This window comes from Nestor notabilis, unplaced genomic scaffold, assembly GCF_000696875.1.
Source record: "Nestor notabilis isolate BGI_N333 unplaced genomic scaffold, ASM69687v1 scaffold4901, whole genome shotgun sequence".
Classification (NCBI taxonomy): domain Eukaryota; kingdom Metazoa; phylum Chordata; class Aves; order Psittaciformes; family Psittacidae; genus Nestor; species Nestor notabilis.
Window position 1 is genome coordinate 16,582 of NW_009914110.1, and position 19,573 is coordinate 36,154.

General features: G+C 37.6%; 1 protein-coding gene across 1 annotated transcript in view; it reads left to right on the top strand.

Moving 5' to 3' along the window:
* The first annotated feature begins 2,151 nt into the window (after window positions 1–2,151).
* LOC104412704 (histone deacetylase 4-like) overlaps window positions 2,152–19,573 on the top strand; it is a 24,849-nt gene continuing 7,427 nt past the window's right edge. Inside the window, exons 1-4 of the mRNA XM_010023494.1 lie at window positions 2,152–2,164; window positions 2,441–2,574; window positions 12,019–12,103; window positions 17,219–17,372. Of these exons, the coding sequence (XP_010021796.1) occupies window positions 2,152–2,164; window positions 2,441–2,574; window positions 12,019–12,103; window positions 17,219–17,372 (386 nt within the window). The remainder of the gene's footprint in view (window positions 2,165–2,440; window positions 2,575–12,018; window positions 12,104–17,218; window positions 17,373–19,573) is intronic.

A 19,573-nucleotide genomic window follows, 5' to 3' on the forward strand; every position in this document is an offset into this window, starting at 1 on the left:
CTTGAGGAAGCTAATATCTCTCCTAGGTTGCTGCAGTGACACAGGATCCAAGTGTTTTTGTTAAGAATTTCCATAACTCATTTGGTCACCAGCAATGTTGGTACTGTTGGCTCCATTTCTGGGAAGTTACCTTTACTTTCTCAGGGTAATCACACTGAAGAAAAGCTCCCATCTTGTTGATTTGGTTTGGCAATGTTTTATCTTATTACCGTGATCTGTTTGGAAAGATTCTTTCTGTATGGCTCATTGCATCCTGACTCAGCCAAGGATGATGATTACAACTTTCATACTAGGAAAATCGTCAGGAAATTAGACAAACTAACATTGTAACAATGTCTACAAGTTATATTATGCATGGTTGCCTAAAAGATGAAAAATGTATTGAGAGAGTCTTTATATTAATTGCCACTCATACCTCAGAAAATTGCCATGTGGCAGTAGCAATATTTGAGGTCTTGCAAAATTTTCGAAATGTGCAGGGGAAACATGGTGGAGCTTTCCCTTCGTCACAAAAGCTGTATAACACAAAGAAGAATGTAGACTTAAAAGTGCTGTTGGATTCCTCACAGACCCAAAGGGTGAGTTGTAGACGTGGGGAGTCTGCGCCTGTTCATTCTTCTTCATTTCCTTTAAATGCTGTATGTATGACTTGCTTTACGCTGTTGGCACACTCTTATTATGAATCCAAAGATCACATGTGTAACATGCAGACAGAAATAAATCCTGTAGGTAAAAGAAAGTAGAAATTGGCTGAAGATCAAAGGTTATCCTCATTCCACTCCTCCTTTCACTTTTATTATCCTATCTAAATTTGGTCTTTTGCAGAGAGGATTGGGTGAGGATTTTCTTCATGAGGAAAGGTTGAGCTTAAATAAAAGTTTAAGGTTTTATTTTTTTTTCAACCCTGTATGTAATTTGAACCACAGTGTTGTTTCTTTGCTAGAATAAAAGCTGCAGTTCTCATAGGGTACAGAAGATTGTGGAGTGGATTAAGGAAGCAGTATTTCACCTCAAGTATTCTGTGATCATCCATAGATTAAGAGGCAGGTAGACGGTTTTGGGGTTTTTGTTGTTTGGTTGGTTGAGGTTTTTTTATCTGCTTGCTAAACCAAATCTGGTATAATTAAAGTCCCTATTCTAAAAATAGTTGGGCATGTGTTTAACAAAGGCCTAGGATATAAACAGAACTAATTGTGAGATTGCTTGTTTGCCAAGTCAAGCCTTAAGTCTGTGTATTGGAAAATTTCTCTAGAAAATAAGCTTATAATTTTTGTATTGATTTTTGTATTGAATTTTTGATGACCTTCTTCACTGGAATATAGTAAAAAGATGTTGGTTTTCCCTTCTTTGTAGAGCCCCAAGTTTTAGCAGATAGATACCTTCTAAATACTTTATTTAAGGCTATAAAAAACACTTCAATGAGTATTGGTGACCGTCAGTAGAGCAATTAGCACAGACCAAGTGGAAAAGATGTGATGGGAATTTCACTTCCATAGTTTTGAAGCCTTGCTTACCCTTACTCACTGAAAGGAGATTAACCAAAAACAGTAGCTTTTCTTAGGAAACTACCACAAAGCTTGTCTCCAAAATCTTTACTCCAAATTAACATTTTTTATACAGTTTTTCATGTCATTAAAAATGAAATAAATTAATTTTACATTAATCACAGATGAAAACTTTGTGGTAGTGTTTATGTAGTTATAGATCACCACATAAAATGAAGTACCGTTAATTTTGGCTGCTGTGCAGAGTTGCTTATAACATTCTTGGTCAGAAGTGAATGGCACTGGTAGAGATCTCTACAAAGTTCTGGAGAGTTTCAATTTATATAAAAACCTTGAATCAAAATAAGTGTTAGCACTGATTCCAAAACACTTCAAAACGGAGCTAAGAGGTAACATATGTTTCTACTATTTTTCAGTCCGTGGTTGCATACTATAGACAAACCCCAAATACAAAGGAAGAAGCGATTTCTAAATAAAATATTGTCATTTAAAAATGCAATTACTTTCAGTTATAGTATCATAGTTTAACTACAAATATTTTTTGTCTTATTAATGCCATAAGTGACCAAGGTTACGTCAGATCTCTCTAAATAACATCGGTATATATTACATTGATATGTAAATAGAAAGAGAATCCAGGGTGATAATGGTTAACAATGGTAAGAAGAGAGATAACCTCATGTTTCAACTAATCTCAGGCTATCAGGGATCAGCATAAGGGACATTATCTCACATCTGTCTCATACAGAATTCCATATACCTAACTCCAAAGCATCTGGTATGGGCCATAGTCAGAAACAGAATACTGGACTAAATATACCCCATGCTCCCTGTACACTATCTATGAGCTTTTACATTCTCATGCAGCAGATGTGAAATATGCCAGTAATATCTATTCTGCTTTAATTTTTTGCACTACTGTATTTGAATACTAGGTTTTGGTCACCTAACCAAGCAATTGCTGAAGCTAGCGGATGGCCGTGTTGTGCTGGCACTGGAGGGAGGACATGACCTTACTGCCATCTGTGATGCATCTGAAGCCTGTATAAACGCCCTTTTAGGAAATGAGGTAAAACATAAATCATAGGAGGTGGAGAGAATGACCTAAGTTTGCTGAAACTCCTATCTTTGATTTTCTTTTAATAACAATGGCATCAGTCCTTTTTTCATTTGCTACAAAATCCATGCAATTTGAACATGTCTTAGAAATGATCAGACTTCAGATGAGCTGGTTTGGATAAATATCTCTAAATGAGATGACTTTAAAAATCCTTTAGTGTTTACCTAAATTATTCCCAGTCCTAAGCAATATTTAATACCTCAAAATTGCTTTTTATGATGTACTGAATACCAGACTTGACATCATTGCTAGTCATTGGTGTGCATATCATCTATCAGAATCAGAACTTCCTGCCAACTATCATGGAAAAAAAATATTTTTTGCAAAGTATCTGGTAATTTTAGGAACTGGGTATACAATAGGCACATTTTTTACAGTATTTTGACACCTATTTCACAGGCTTTTGAAATTGAACAACACCATTACTACAAGTGTGCCCAAGACTTAAAAAAAATACTTGAAGTTATAAATGAAGATTCAGGTTGATCTGTATGTAGTTTAAATGGAGTTTCCAAAATTTATCAAACACTATGTGTTATTTAAAAACTTTTGAGACTGGACTATCAGACTAAGTAAACATCAATTAATGATATTTGTAGACACAAACACAAGATAAGCATTCATATTAGTGAAAATTGTTCTGTTGTCTGCTAGAAAATATCTTTTCTCCCATAAACGTGATGAGAAAGAAAATAAGCTTGCTGAAGGTGCAGCCAACATAATTTATAAAAGGACAAAAGCCTTTACCATAAACTGTGAATTTTGCAAGATCTTGTTATAAAGTGCAGTGTGTTACTTTCTTTTCCCCAGGGAAGGGATAATAGCTATATAATCTCTCCAATCAAATGTATTAGTGCCAAATTGTAAGCTAGTCTGCCAGTTCCCTTTCACTTCGAGACTTTATACCAATATGAATAATGCGAAGTAATGTGTCTTCCGATGGATACTGGATAGAAGGATTTTCTAAATGTTCTTTTAAACCCCTGCTTTTCATTTTTATGACTCATCGAGAAAAATATTTTAATGCTTATTATTTTTTACTTTAAACACGTAATGAATAAAGTGATAGCTTTTTCAAGAATATTCTCAGAAATGTAAAGAAGTAGCCACATTAAAAAAAAAAAAGAAAAAAAAAGCTTTAATTGGGTTTTATCTTCTATCACCTTCGATAGGCCGGTAAGGAGAGTTTTCCAGTGTGGTGATACGCACTACTGAAAAAGATGCTCAATGTTGGTCCTTTTATTTAGGTTCTGAAATCTGGATTACAAAACCTTAATTTGAGGCATCTGACAATCTTAGTGAATGCTTTCATAATCAGCTACTATTGCAGGACACTCTCATTGATATTCTTTATCATCATCTTCTCTGTGGTAGTATCTTATACCACTGGTGGCTTTTCATAGCCCTTCTAAACCCACTCTCTGAATTTTCACCCTTGTGGGACTAATGCAAATGGTATCATGCTGATGATGTGATGTGTCTTCCTTTGTGCAGGTTTGTGATTCCCTCTATCCAGTTACCACCATTTGGTGGTGCTACCCATTTATGAAAACTGCCTTGTTTTCTTTTAACACTACATCACACCCAACTACTGTTTCTGCTGTCACTGACTAGCCATTATCCAAGAAAGAATACTGATTGTGAGCAAAAAAGGTGTACTGGAATAGAGACTTTCTTCCATTTTATTTTAGAGTAATTAGAGACCAGGAAATTATATAAAATGTGATCTACCTATTTGCAAAATATAGCAAAGTAAATTTTAGAAGAGACAGAAATTCAATAACTGAGAATAAAGACAAACATAATCATGCAGCCATTTTTATTTCACTTGTAAAAGAACATTGTCATTAATAACTTGAAACATCTCATGCAATAACCATTATTCTCATGTGCTTCTACTCACAGCATTGTCTTCAGAGACATTCATTAAACAGCCTGATGCAGCAGAATTTCAAAGAGAAAATCTGCTGTGGCTGCTAAGAGAAAAAATACTCCAGAGAGGATGTCGTTAGCACCACTATCATAAGAAACTGACATTTGCTTAAAAGAATAAGCAAAGGTGTTGCCGAGGAGCAGACACTAATGAGGAAGTCTGATACCTACTTAGCAGTTAGAAATCAGCAAGTCTGTTGACATCTATAGATTTATGGCAATGTACACCACATGGCCCATAGCATATACGTTGCTTGATTTCAGCATAATATTCATGAACTGACACAGCACACTTGCAGCATGTTCCTGCCAAGGACAAAAAAAAAGAAATGTTTTTCTTCAAGCAACCAATTATTGTAATTTAAGGATGCATTCTTCCTGGAATGCAATTCTTTACAGGTGATTAATAGGATAATTATAACTTATTATCTGCCCCCTTCAGTTTTACAAATAATGGTATATAGTGCAACCCTGGTTTAAAAACACTGGCAAGATGATCTTCAGTTTCTAAACACTACACATGTAATTGAACTCAAATTAGAAAGGTTGAGAAAGGCCTTTGTAAGGTACTCTGCAGTTTGTCAGATATATTTATTCATGTGCTGAGGATTAGAATTCATAAACATTTTGCGGGGTTTTTTAAAACTTTTTCTTTTCTTTTGTTGTTTTTGGCCAGGACTTGTCAATACAGAAATTCACTGCTTTGTATGTTCTATTACCAGCAGAATAACATTTTTTAAAAAGAGTAACAGTAAAACTTGCCACAACTTCCAACTTTCATGGAAAGCTGGTCTGATATATAAAGGTAACATCAAACTTACAAGTACAAAATGATTTCTTTTCTCAATTTTTCTCTGAACACCAAGAAGAAAAACAGGTTGACCTCCAAAATAGACATATTTTGCTCTTATTTATATGTGGCCTGTAGTACAGTGATCTGTTTAGCAGCATAACTTCTTGCTCTCAAGAAATGCAAGTGGAGCCACTAAGAAAAGAATACATTATCAAGTTAATCTTTTTTAAATAATTTGAGCATGGCACAGGAAATTCCTGCATAGAATTGTTGACTTTGAAGACTAACCAGAAAAACTATTAAAAGGTCTCTTTTTCTTGGAAGAGATTAGAATTTAGATGAGCTATCAGCCTTGTCTATGTGGAGTCAATACTTCTGAGAGTCATCTGATTATAATTGTTGGTTTTCTCTAATCGGAGTCACTTACATTCTAAATTGTTTCTTTCTAAGACACAGCTGTCTAAAGAGAGGTGTCTAGTGCATGGATACCTTATGGTAGCCAGGACATCAGCACAGGGCTTCTAATATAACACAGAACTTACCGGAGATCCATACCTTTTCTGAGCAGCAACTTGAAATCAGGAAAGACACCTTATAGTATCTGAAATTGCTCAACCTGGTTTGTTTGCATGAATCCCTCCTTAAATGATGAGAAATCTAAAAAGGAAATTCTAAAAGTAAAGGTAGGATAAATTTTATAAGGACAAAATTAATTTTACATATAAAATTGCTTTTTAAAATAGTATTTCAAGATCTTAGGTTTTCTTGTCCATGCTTCTGTGTACAAGCAGAAAATGTCCATGACACTGAGAAGAATCCATTTGACCATTTGCAAAGCTAATTGGGAGCACTGTAGGTTATCTCCTTGGAAGGAAATCTTGTAAGAGGTGAGAAGAGATTAAGCAGCTGGATTCCTTGAAATCCAGAATAAAAACATGAAAATCCTTCTGGGTTGTAAAAAGACAGGATGAGCATAAGTTGCTTTATATCTAAATTTTCTCAACATGATTTGAGAACTTGTCCATTAAAAAAGCATCTGTCAAAACAAAGTAAATGATGGATTCAGATAATTAGGAAAGAGATGCTATTTACAAGCCTAAGCATTTCTGAGATTAGGATATACTGGTATGCTTAAAACTCAATTATTCTACATTTTTTCACAGATTGGTCGTGTAGTTTTGAATACTTTTTTAAGTATATATTCAATTAAGAAAACCATTAAATGTTGAGGCTTATATGTTATTCCAAGAAGTGTGTGAAAATTGCGTTTAATATCAAAATGTTTCCCAAAAATCTTTGTCATGGAGAATGGAAATTCCATGCTATTTTGCCCATCCTGGCTTTGGTGTTATAAAGACCACTGCTATGTCTTTCAGTGCCAGGTGGTGGTGAGTAAGGCTGCTCTATACATGCAAGGATAAGTTCTGGTTTCTTTCCTCCACATTACTTTTGAAGAGACACTACTTGGATTTAGAAAGCCCTCAGGGATAAGGTTTCTTTGAGTTCAGTATCCTAAATCCTGCAGCTTATTTCCAACATAACTGTGTTCAGCTGGGGGTTCTTCTGCAGCCAGAGACAGCAAGGAAGGATTCCTTCAGGCATGAAACTTTTTGACTCAAAATGTAAAGATACAGTTCTGCCTTCATCCCATTCGTTTTCAAGCAGCCAGGTGGGGGATATTTTCATGGGACATAGAAGCCAGTTTAACATCATGGTCCCTCTGATCTGCATACAGGTTTGTACATTGTTTCTTAGCTCTATGTGGTACAGCAGTTTGCTGTGGCCTGTAACAAGTGATAATTACTCACAGACGGGGTCATGCTCTTCTTTGCATAGAGGAAACAGAGAAGCGTGGTCCACAGTGCACTCTGCCCAGCGGGACCCTGCAACAAAGGCACAGAGAGGATGCATGTCTGCTCCCATTGACTGTGGCAGCCAAGGCTGAATTTGGCCCTAAGTGCAAAAACATTTTTAAGTGACTAAATTTAACATCTTCTAGTAAATATTCTTCTGGCTTGAATTTCAGTCTGAAGCAGAATTTGACAAAACATTGTGATTGGTTGGCTCCCAAGCATGCTTGAAAACTTATACTGGACAATTTTCCTGCAGAGTGTGAAGTATGTGCTTCTTTCTTGCAATCTGTTGAGCTGGCATTTAGGAGGGGATGGTAATTTAAGTGGAAAGCTCGTACTCTGCAGCTTTCATGCTGATGATGAAAAGTTGGCATTTTCTTCTTTATGGAATTCAGTGTGAATCTGGGGCTGCTTGCCAGCTAGGCAGTGAGCTTTGCCAAGAGGGCCTGGACTGCGTTAAAAGGGGTTATTTACCAGACCAGGTAAGCATTTCTCTCTCCAAAATTTAAATATTCATGGGAGTGAATATGGCCTGAGATCAATTTTAAATTGCATGGTAAATTTAGTCACAATCTCACATCCTCATTGTTAATCTGAGTCTAATACTAGAAAATAATTAACACTGAGTCTAAGCCACCTGTCAACTGCTGCTTGCATAGACCCAGAGTCCAGAAATTGACCCAGAAACAGAGAATTAGATAGGGTAGGAAACTGGAGCAATGTATGTACCAGAGGTCAGCATGGTGACATCAAAGTCCCCAAGGTGGGCAGCACTAGTCAGGAAGTAGTTTGACCAAGGAAACAGAGAATATTCCAATTCCAAAGTTATATAATTCCTAGGCATCCCTTGGCTTTCAGGGACTGGTAGGTGCTACTTGAATCTACTTTGGTTCTAGTAGGTCTTTGAACCTTTCCTTGCTGAAAATTGACTCGTTTATGTGCCACTTCGTAACAGTGGATCACAAAAATACCTTCCTGAAGTGCTTATTTGTAAACAGAAAGCACATAAAGTTTCAGAAGATTGTTAATATAAGAACAGAGAGGACCTGTGAGATCTTTGAACTTAGTCCTCTGCAATCATAGGTCACCCTAAGAGCAATGAAGTCCAGCCATTGTGCTGATATGCTTCTTGCACAGTGTATCCAGCAAAGAGAAGTTCTAATGCTTCCCCCTGTAACCTAGGCATCCCTTAGAAGCCTGCCTGCCTGCTCCCCTTTCTCTGCTTCTGTTAGGACTTTCCATGCTCCTTACGTTTTGCTTACAATTGCCTCACTCGACAGTTATCTCTAACTGCACTCCACAGCAATCTTCACTGAAGCTAATCTTGGTGCTTTGAAACATGACAGTGCTAAGGAAAATGAAGATATTGATAGAATTTCGAGCTCAGTATAGAATGCTGTAGTTTCAGATGCTCTCCATGTTCCCAAGGATCAATTCATATCATCTTCTGGGCACATGAAATTTCCATCATTAATGCCTTCTTCAAACATTTGTTGATATGCCTCTGGCACACTTAGGCAGCCCAAGTGATTTTTGCCCATATACATTTTTTTTCCTACTTTGAAAATGATTAGTGGACACAGTTTCTACTTTCATCTGCTACTTTGGGCACAAAAGCCCAATTCAGCCATGTAAAATTTTGAAAATGTGACCCTTTGTGTCTGGTCCAAACAGTCTTTCCAGTGGTTTGGTTATTTCTGCAGACTTGAGTTGTTCTTCTCTGAAAGATTTCTTTCCTGACAGTGTATTTCCAGTGCTCTTTTCAGTTTCCTTTCTCCTAGCCTCCAGATTTAATAGACTTCATGATCTGAATGCCAATAAGTGTAGGAGGGAAGACGACGGTGCCGTATATGCCAGGTGTAGAGTAATTTCTTTTGTTCACTGTAGGGTCTAACTGCTGATACTTTCCAGGGGCACTCCTCTGTCTATACAGTCGGATCCAACCAGTGGATACCTGCCAGCAGAAATCATTCTTTCAAATGCAGACAGTCTCATTTCAAAGTGTATAGAAGTAGCTGCCATAAGCCACTGGCTTTATTTCTATGGTGTTTTTGTAATGGTACTACATTTTGGGCTAAGCAGGATATATGATGTAATGAACTTACTTGTGGAGCCTGATAAGATTTCCCTGGTATGGAAGAGGATCCAAGGTCTGTCTGGCTATTGCTAAGAGTGAGGAGGCAGAACAGGTCTGGAGCAGAAGCCAAGCTTGGGATACAAAATGAAAGTTTTGTGGAGAAAAGAGTTAAGGAAATGATCAAACATGGCTGTTATGCTCACATCACCTATAGATCTGCTAGTAGAGCTAACAGATGGAGTAATGATTGGGATAACTGTTGTATGTTTTACGTTTTTTCTTCGTCTTTAACAATTTATCAGCTTATCCTGATTTCTAACACCACATCTGCCATTTCTCAATATTCATCTGATATGTCTAGATATTCAAATGCAGCCTACTTGTTAAAGAATTTATTTCTACACTGATAAATAAAGACATTTCATAGATATAACAGGAAATATTAAGACTTTTTGGCTCCTGCAAAAATCCAGCTCTGAAAACAACAAAATATTCACCTTTTAATAGGATATCGCCTCTAGCTATCTTTACATCAGTTGCTTCCAGCTTAATAATTAGTACAAGAGGTCTGCAGAAAGATTCTCAAGGTACTGAAAGGACAAAGTAAGACACAGTTCTCACATCTTGCAGTCTGGCAATTACATACTTTGTACTATTATTCCTAGTGTTACAGTCCTACTTCAGGGGAGAGAATTGGTCTTCAAAGCCTTAGGGATTAGGAAATTGTCAAAACAGAACCTTATGCTACAGTTTGCTTCCACTTCTGTGTTCCTGCACCAGTATAACCAAACAAAACTTCAGATTTTGTCCTCATGCTGGCCAAATGATAGATTACTTTAAACAGAAAATAACAAGTGATAAAAACAAGTTCTATTTACCTATGTAATCCAAGGTATGGATTATTAAACCTATTTTATGGATTACTGTTCTATGATCTGTCAAGCTTGATCTGTTGGTGGGCATTTTCTTAAAAACACAGTTTTCCCTCAGGTACCTGCAAGAATTACTATACAATAACCTATGAAGACTGTAAAAAAAATGTGGTTTAAGAATTGCAAATATATTTGTAAATATTATTTTTATTGTAATTGCTCTTTCTGTTGTAATCTATGATACATATTAGATAGCAACAATCTTCCTTTGCAGTTTGACCGCCTCGGTAGACCCAGTCAGGTCCAACCAGCACTTCTCTGCACACTTGCTCACTGAGCAGAATGGAGTGATTTATGCTATTTGAAAACAAAACATAGTGCTATTGTTTCTAGCCACAAGAAAATCTTCCAGCTGCAGTCCCATATGGGATTTTAAGGAAATAATGACATGAACAGCCCTATTCATTTTAGTTACCAAGACTCCAAAAAACTAGTGATATTTGCTATGTCTTTATCGCTGACAGGCATTCACTGCTGATTGCAACGGTAGGATCCCAGAAGTTCTGGTATGTGTAGCTGAGCTTGGTTAAAATAGAACCTCTAAGGGAGTATCTACACTGCAGTTGCTTCCCACTTTGTGTATTGAGATCAAAGCTGATTTTATCTAGCTGGTGGGTATTAACGCAACGGTAGTAACCTGGAGGACAATACGTGATGGCTACTGAACTATTAACTTCACAGAGGAAGATCCTTGGGTGGGCTTCACTTGACCTAGTTTAAAGTAGACCCAGGCATGCTTAAGAAAGGAGTTTTGTCTGCAGTACAGATGTCTGTTGTCAACAGTGGTTGAACTTCCTTAGACTCAGAGAGGAGAGATTGCTATTGATACTGCTCTTCCTTGTTCACCTTGACACAGTTACTACTTCTGTCTCAGCTTGTGCAGCCTCTTCAGGGAAGAGGAAAACCTGACTGGACTGTTAGCATAGTTCAAGGAGAATATAGATATTACAGTATAAGAATATAGATATTAAGTATAAGAATATAGTAGAAGAATATAGATATTACAGTATAAGAAGAGGCATTTAGCTCAAACAATCTTTTACTCTTTTTCTGGGAGAAAATGTATGGACAAAAAAGCACATGTGGATGAATTTCAAAACATAGTTTGCTTGGTATACCTATCCATTGCAGGGCAAAAATAACTGTGCAGTAAGTAAACACTTCCTTCTGCCAATATACTATGATTCAGCCCTACTCGAAGAATATAGAATTCAATCTGGCTAATTAAAATGCAGCTGACTCTATAAATAACTTTCTTAGAGAACTCTTACTGCTGATCTGCATAACTTTTTTTTATCTACTACTTTTTTGAAATTAGTACAAAGCTAGTAAAAGCAGCTGTGTTTTATGGTTTCCCCCTATAAATCTTAAAATGTGTAAGAAGGTTAGATGCAATAACACCAGAAAAATAAAGATAATAGAGTCCACACTTTGGTTCAAGTGTGGCTTCAGCAAGGGTTTGTTTGGAGTGCCCAGCTGCGTATACACATGCAGTGGAATTTGGTTTGTGAGGAACCTACAAAAATTACACAAATGACTAGCATTTTTTTAATGAATAATACACAGACATGCACCTGCTTCAGAGACTCCATAGATTAGTCTTGCAGCCAATAGAAAAGCCCCTTGGAATTCAATTACATGGCTGGAAAACTGAAAACAAAATCATGGCTGTACATTTAGAACTGATACCAGAAAAATATTAACCAGTTCTTGGGCTGAGCTTTTCCTGAGGATTAGGTTGTATCAGTTTGTTTTACTTCCCTGTTGCTTATTGAAAATTTATATCATTCTATTCTATTCTTGCAGCTGGAGCCTCTCCCAGAAGATATTGTGCACCAAATCCCCAATATGAATGCAATAGCTTCTTTAAAAAAGACCACTGAAATTCAAAGTATGTTTCTCAGTATGTTTGGGTTGGAGGGTTGGTGGATTTTGGGTATTTTTGATTATTAATTAATATCACAGATGTTAAACTAATGTTTCAGAGAAAAGAGTGGGCAATTTTTTATGTATAAATGAACATGCTGTGTCTAGTATATATGTATATGTATATGTATATATGCTTTTATTTTTGTTTCTTTGACATCTCTTTTTTTTCTGCTACATGTTTAGCCCTGATAAACTAACCATTTGAAATTATTTAGAGCTTTCTGATTCCTGAATATTCCCAAATCTTTCCAGTCCAGAGCAGCTTGGATGAACTAGGTGTTTATCAGTGAGGAGCAGAAGAGGTAATTTAGAGCTCTAAAAAATAGTTTCTTCAGATTCTGTGCAGCTTCCTCCAAATTATTCACTTTGGTGTTACATCTGTGTAGGACCTTGAGATAAAGTTAAAAAGCTCAAAATGGGCACTGAGCCACGGAACAATCTAACAAATACATGACTTTGCTTCTGGTGCTGAGGGTACTTGATCATTTCACTTGTGGGCCCTGATCCCAGCCCTTTACTATCCAGATGCTTTAAGGCATTTGCTCTGGTCTCAGTGAAAAATTTTCTCTTTGCCATCAGCTTCCTTAATCTAACTGAGCAGACTTCCCTTAAATTCTCTAATCTTCTGCTCTCTGCCATTTTACTGAGGCACTGGGAGCTTCCTGACTTCTGCTGTTTGCTGACTCCTTAATAATAACAAATGGATAACAAATGTTTCCTTCATGTTAGATGAATAAAAAATAATTGGGATTCAGCTGTATGAAAGAAATGCAGTTTTTAAAAGGGACACCATGCATTTTCCACTGATCATGCAGTGTTCAATCTGATTTTAGTTGTAAAGTGATACAGATAATTTATTCTAGGTATATAATTAATCCTTCACATCCAGTAGTCACCTAGATATGCAAGTGCTCTAAGTAAATCAGCTCTACATAATAAATTTCAGTAAGTCATTTTTGCTGAGTGGTATGTCCTAGGGTAGCTCATAAATTAGTGTCTTGCTTTAAATTCCCTGTTAATAATCTGTTAATGATCTGGAAGGAATCAGTAAATTAATGAAATTCATGTACTATGCAAGACAGAACAGATTTGCAACTGATAATGACAGAAAGCTGCACACAGACCACAGACATGAGGAAAAGATATGCAGTTCTATTTAAAATAAAGAAATAATACTAGCTCTAGAAAGGCATAACGTCTTACTAGAAATACACACAAATGATGCAGTTCTGAAAGAAGGAATAGATTTACTAGCTAATATATAGTGTATGTCTAAAAACATAGTCCAGAGCTCTGAAGAGAGGCTTAATTTTGCCACACTTTGGTTTGAGCTGAACTGTACTGGCAGTCCAGTGGGCTGAAATGTAGGTCGGTCTGCTCACGCTTTGGAGTTCTTTATACACAATACTCTGTCTTTTCTTGCAGTTATTACTCTAAAAGGTATGTATACCTCATTTTGTCTGGAGACACCAAGTGTTAGAAAGGAATATGCTTGAATGACAGAAAGGAGCACTGAGGAAGTTCAGTACAGCTTTATGGAGAATCCCTATTTAGATAGAATTAAGAGAAGAAAGTACATGTTGAATATTATGGGGAGTTATGCAGGCTGAAAAGCATTAAGCTGTGAAGTAGCACCTCATGAGATACTGAGAAAAGACTGATTTGTTTGGATGATTGCTTGCATGTGTATTGGGCCTGTATGTCTGTGACCCAACTTTCATAACAAATATTCGCAATATTTTAGACAAAACCAAAAATCCCTCTTCTTTGTTGCAAAGAATTAAAGATACAATACTCAATTAGACAATGAGAGGAAACAACTTTTTTTTCCAGCTACAATGGAATTTGTATGAATGTTTTGTATGTGACAGTGATCCAAAGCTCCTTTGGAAATGTAATACATTTGGAAGCAGCAGTTCACACCCCCATGTAACACGCTATTTCTAAACAATCCTGTTCATTGGCTTAAATACCACCCCCAAATATGAGCTTTTCCAAGCAAGCCGTGGTATGGCATGTCCAGATCTATCTATGAAAGACAGTTACAAATGCCTGTAACAGTGACAGAGACATTCCCTTTTATTATTTCCTGATAATGAACGGTGGTCCCACGAATCTTTGAGGGAGTCTTTTATCATGCTGAAAGCTAAGGCATACCTAGAAGACTGATTTGGTTGGATTGTTTATTCTTGCAAGCCATGACTGTTCAAGTTTTGTATGAATGAAACCGGCAGTATGCTTCATTCTTTCCCCTGAGCTCCACCAAGTTCTTCTCAATGAACATAACAGGACTGGTAGAATTTCACATTCCAGTATATCACAGTAGAAATGGCATTTTCAGAGATGCGAGCAGTTTGAAGCAGATGCTTTTTGAGCTCGTTTAATTGCCAATCCATAGCATACCTACAGTTTCTAACAAAGCTCCTTTGCAGCCTCATGCTGTGGTTGTCTCTCTGTTCCACAAAACTTTGCCTGCAAGTCTTTTGGCTGAATATTCGTGCAAGCCCTGTGATTTGCATACAACAACATGTAAATGTTGTCCTGTATAAAAAGAAACTTGCAAGGCTGTTTTGATTACCACAGGTGTTTGTAAAGTACAGGTTTATTATCATAGAATAGACCATAGATTATAGAATCTGATTTCCCGATTTTAAATTAAAACAGACCAATGCTTTTTCACAAACGTCAGAAAGCCCTCTTTGCATGAGGCCCCTGCTGCTACCTGGTGCAATTACTAATTGGGACAGCTTTAAAATTTCCTCCCACAAACCACAAACACCCTACCATGTACTCCCCTTCTCCAAGACCCTCCACTGCAGCATAGGTGCTGCCACCTGCCTCATGGCCTGACTCTGCTTTCCTTTTTTATCGCTGAAGTCCCGCTCATAATACAATTCTCAATGCAGGGAAACAACGAAAATCACCAATCGCTTGGGTGTGATGGGTAGTTAAATGGGCACAGAGAGCCCACTAATATGCTTGAATTGGCACTGAGTTTTAGTGTTACAAGAAAGTTAGGATTCAGGGGGCAGCTGGTATGTGAGCCTGTGTGTGAATGAACAAATGTGATGTAGCAATCCTCACTGATGCCGTTTTATTGTTGCTGCAGGAGGGCAACACAGTGGTAGCTGGGTACTAATATTTTATTTTATGAATAAGAGCCCTTGAAAACTCCAGCAGTGAACATGGGTTCATTTCTTTTATAGGCAAGAAGGGGTATTATTCCCATGCCAACAGATTTGATTTTCTTGCACATCTGTTTCTGCAACAAAAACCCCACCCACTTTGCGAACATTTAGCTCATAAATTACAGGGTTTGAATTGGGTGTGTATTGCAAAGACTGACTTTTGCACATATGATCTGTGAGAACATTGTGGAATGCTCATATAACTTTTTTTTTGTTTAGTGTATTTTTTAATGAATAGAGAATATGGTCTCTGAGCACGCTAATAATAGAACGTTTTTGTCTTGTTTTTATAAAATTTGCCAGGCTCCAATCATTGAGCCTACTGTTATGTACATAACTTTTTAGCTGTGTCTTTCATGCTTCTGGGGCAAAGCCAACCTCCTAATACTCAATCTCAACTTTGTAGGATACTTAATACACTTTACATTTTATCCCCAGAAGGTCCCCGTTATTTAAAGATTCTGCTAACTACTCAAATGTGCACACTATTACAGTTCAAAGAAACACACTGGCCATGCTTGCTGCTTGTTCTTGCAGATTGACTTGAGCTTTCATCTTGCAATGATGTTTTTGAATAAAGACGTTTTCAGGCTTTATTGACAGCTGCTTTCTCACTGGAGAGAAAAGTTCATCTTTTGAAAAGCCTGAAACTGTGTTGAGAGCTGTGTTACCAAAGAGGGAGTTTTCAGCAGCCTTTGTGCAGCACAGGCAACACCACTGCTGGCCTGGCCTTCCAGCTGTCAAAGCCTCCAGCTACCCTCTGGATAAGCACCTCAACTCAGCCCGCTGCCCAGCTGCCAAAATCCTCCTTTTAGCCCTCGGAAAAGTCCCCTACTTGATCCCTCCTCTTTCACAGCTGTTGAAACCCTCTGTCTAATTCCCAGATAAGTACCCTCATCCAACCTCTGCAGCTGCTGGAAGCTTCTTGCTAAACACTAAATAAGCTCTGGTCCAGAGGTCCCAGCCTTCCCAATTCTCCAAATTTCCAGGTGTCATCCACCTGGCAATTAGTGAGTGCTCAGTGGGTTACTGGACTGTAAGAAATACATATCTAAATTCCTACTTATTTACCTGATTCCCACTAATCAACCTGTTTCTTAATTGCACTGCAGTAGCATATCTTTTTTATATGTGGATCATGAGTTACCTGCCATTATTGTTTGAGTTGCTTGAGAAGCTTCTTACTGTCTCTTCTGTTGCAGGCAGAAAGCTGAGAATACTCAGGCTTTTAATCCACTGCTGTGTTTTTATACAGCAAACCAGAAAGCTCTATTCCTTATGATATCTGGCAGCTTTCCAGCACAACCAGTTCATATATGAAAGTTTTAAATAAATTATTGTTCTAGTATACGCCCTGAGTTTGGAGGAGAAAGAACATCCAGGACTAACAAACCTGATTGTTCTGACAACATCACTCCAGTCCAAGCTGGCATTTCTGACTTTTTCCTTTTCAAGACACTGCTCTGTGAGCACTTTGTATAACAATGTTCATTTTTCTAGCCCTATTTGCTGTATATGCATCAACTGTCTACCATATCAGAGCTTCTAGGTATTAACCCTGCCCTGAACTCCCTTCACCATGTGCAGATAAAGCCAACAACCTTTCTGACAGTATGCGACCATTAGTCTGTGTGTTACTCCTCCAGTTTATTACCTCGAAAAGAAAAAGTGAAAGAGTGAGACACAGACCTTGGAATGAAAGCACTTTCCAACTTGGCATTCTTAGATTCAGCAATATACCTCCTCACTGCAGTCTGAAATTTCAACTGTGCTGCTTACACCATAGTGATTTTAAATTATAATCACTCAGTGTTGAACTAAGTGATTACTATGCTTGTACCATCATGCTAGCTAAAATTCCAATAAATTATTATGCATGTTTTCCTTAGGCAAGTACTGGAAGTCAGTGGAGCCATACTCTGTGCCAGTGGATTGTGCTCTGGCTGAGTCTCAGAAACAAGAGAGGGAGGAGACAGAAACGGTATCTGCTATGGCCTCTCTTTCAGTGGATGTTGAGCAGTGTATCCCTCAGGAAACCAGCAGGTAAGCATATGCAATTATTGTAGAAAACAAGCTCCAGCCAAGCGAGGTGAAGAAGACAGCCAGACTAAAGTTGTTTCAAAACTATCTGCTAATTGAGGTACCTGGAATTTTTCATCCCTGGATTTGAGTTCCCTCATTCGACCACTGGAAGCAGAGATATTTTATCCTAGCAGATATCTTTTGGCATGTATAATTCTTCAGTAAGATTCATTATTAATGCAAGAACCTTGTTTTCTCCCTGTGTCTAATGCTCTCTAGTACACAAAAAGTGTAATATTCATATGAGGAAAATAGACACAATCAAGTGTAATCAACCATATTCTTCACATTGGAAGCTATTCAATTTTCATTTAACACAGAGGCAGATAAATTTAATAAGGATGGACTTAAATCATTATTAAATGATATTAGACATGCATTAAAAGTTATTTCCCTGGAAGCGATGGAAAGGTGCCAGTACAAAACTTAAAGCAATTCTGACCAGGATTAGGGCCAGTGTTTTCCATGTACCAAAATGAAGGGAGGCACGAAAAGAATGAGAACGCTGGATTTTTTCCAGCTTGTCAGCCACTTTTTACATTAATGAAGATTGCTTTCAGTTTCACAAATTGAGAAAACGATCCAGTAATTGCTGTTGTGTTTTTTGCCAATTAAAGATTAAAAAAAAAAAAAGAAGATAGTCACCCAATACTGTGTCATCTAAAAAACAGTGTTTCTTCAAAGAGTTATTAGGAAACTGAAAGGCCACTGCAGAAGTTCTTGGAGTTTCCTATTTACTTGTTTTAAGGACAAAGTTTCCTGGCCTTCACCAGTAGAGGAAGACCCAAAATGCAGTGGAACCATTCGGTTTCCATCACCCAGAGAAAACAGGGGAGGGAGGAGGAAAGGAGGAAAAATCCTTATAAGGAGACTCATGAGCTCCCTGCAGACTGTGGAACAGAGCTGTGCAACAGCATGAGAGAAAGGAGGGAGCTGTGGGTAGGCAGAGCAGTGGTGGGAGTGGAGCCAGAAAGATCCATGGCTCCTACATTGTTACAGCTACTTGTTTGATTTGGTTCTTGCATCCTTCATTGGCTCTTTAATCAGAACTGAACTGATAGGCATGCGGGGAACTAGAATGGTGCTAAAAACTACAGATGTGTTTGGGACTGAACGTCTCTCACAACAGTGGGAACACTCACCTGTCAATGAGTTAACAAACACAGCTCAACGGGACACACAGGGACCACAGCTAGCTAGTGAAGTATTTACATAATTACCTTTCCAATTGTAATTAGATTTTAATATGCTATGGCAATTGCTGTGCTAGTATTATTGCAAACAAATCCATAAAAGCTTAGGGAAGAATCCATGACAAATGGGAGACATATTTTAGGTTTGTGAGAGTGCTAATCAGTGCTCAGCTAAGGAAAAATGTAAGTTTTGTTATATGAATTTGTGACAGTTATGAGACAGAAAGTTGCCTGCTCTTGTGTGCATAGCATTGAAATATAAAGAATTTTAGTTCAAGTGTTGGAACTAATGCAGTCAAACAAAGCAAAGCTTTAAATTTTTCTGGGTAAGTGTGTGGTTAATTTTGTGTATTTTTACATTGCTCAGAATAACCAAGAATTGTATTTGTTATGTGCCTCTGCTCACTTAAAACTATAGCCATTGAGAGCAACTGCTGATCCTACATTATTTGAACAAAATAACTCTTTGACTAACACTGCACTTAATTATTGTATTTGTTACTTACCTATTGATAACCTGCTACAGTTTCCACCCATTCTGAAAATAGAATTTAAGGGCAGAGCTGAGAGAAATGAAAAAAAACTACTCAAAACCGGATGTACTGAAATGTACACAAGTGGAATTCATGTGGCTGCCAGATTCAATACACTTCATCAGTTCTGGACTCTTATAGGGACGAATCTGTCATCATTAATTGTTCTGTGGAAAAATGGCTTCCTTTGAAATATCTTCTGTGGTGCTGCTGAGATTTTACAGCAGCTCAAAAAAAACCCCTGTGCACGCATGTGTTCCTAAGTCTGTTTCCACATTCGTAACCCACAGAGAAGTCACCCAAAGCCAGATTGCCATCACAGAGCAAGAGGACAACATAAGTGCTGTCCCACTGGGCCAAAATTGATGGTTAGGTTTCCTGAGGCTTCAGGACATCATTCTCTTTGTTATCTTCCTGGTGCATGAATAATGCAAGG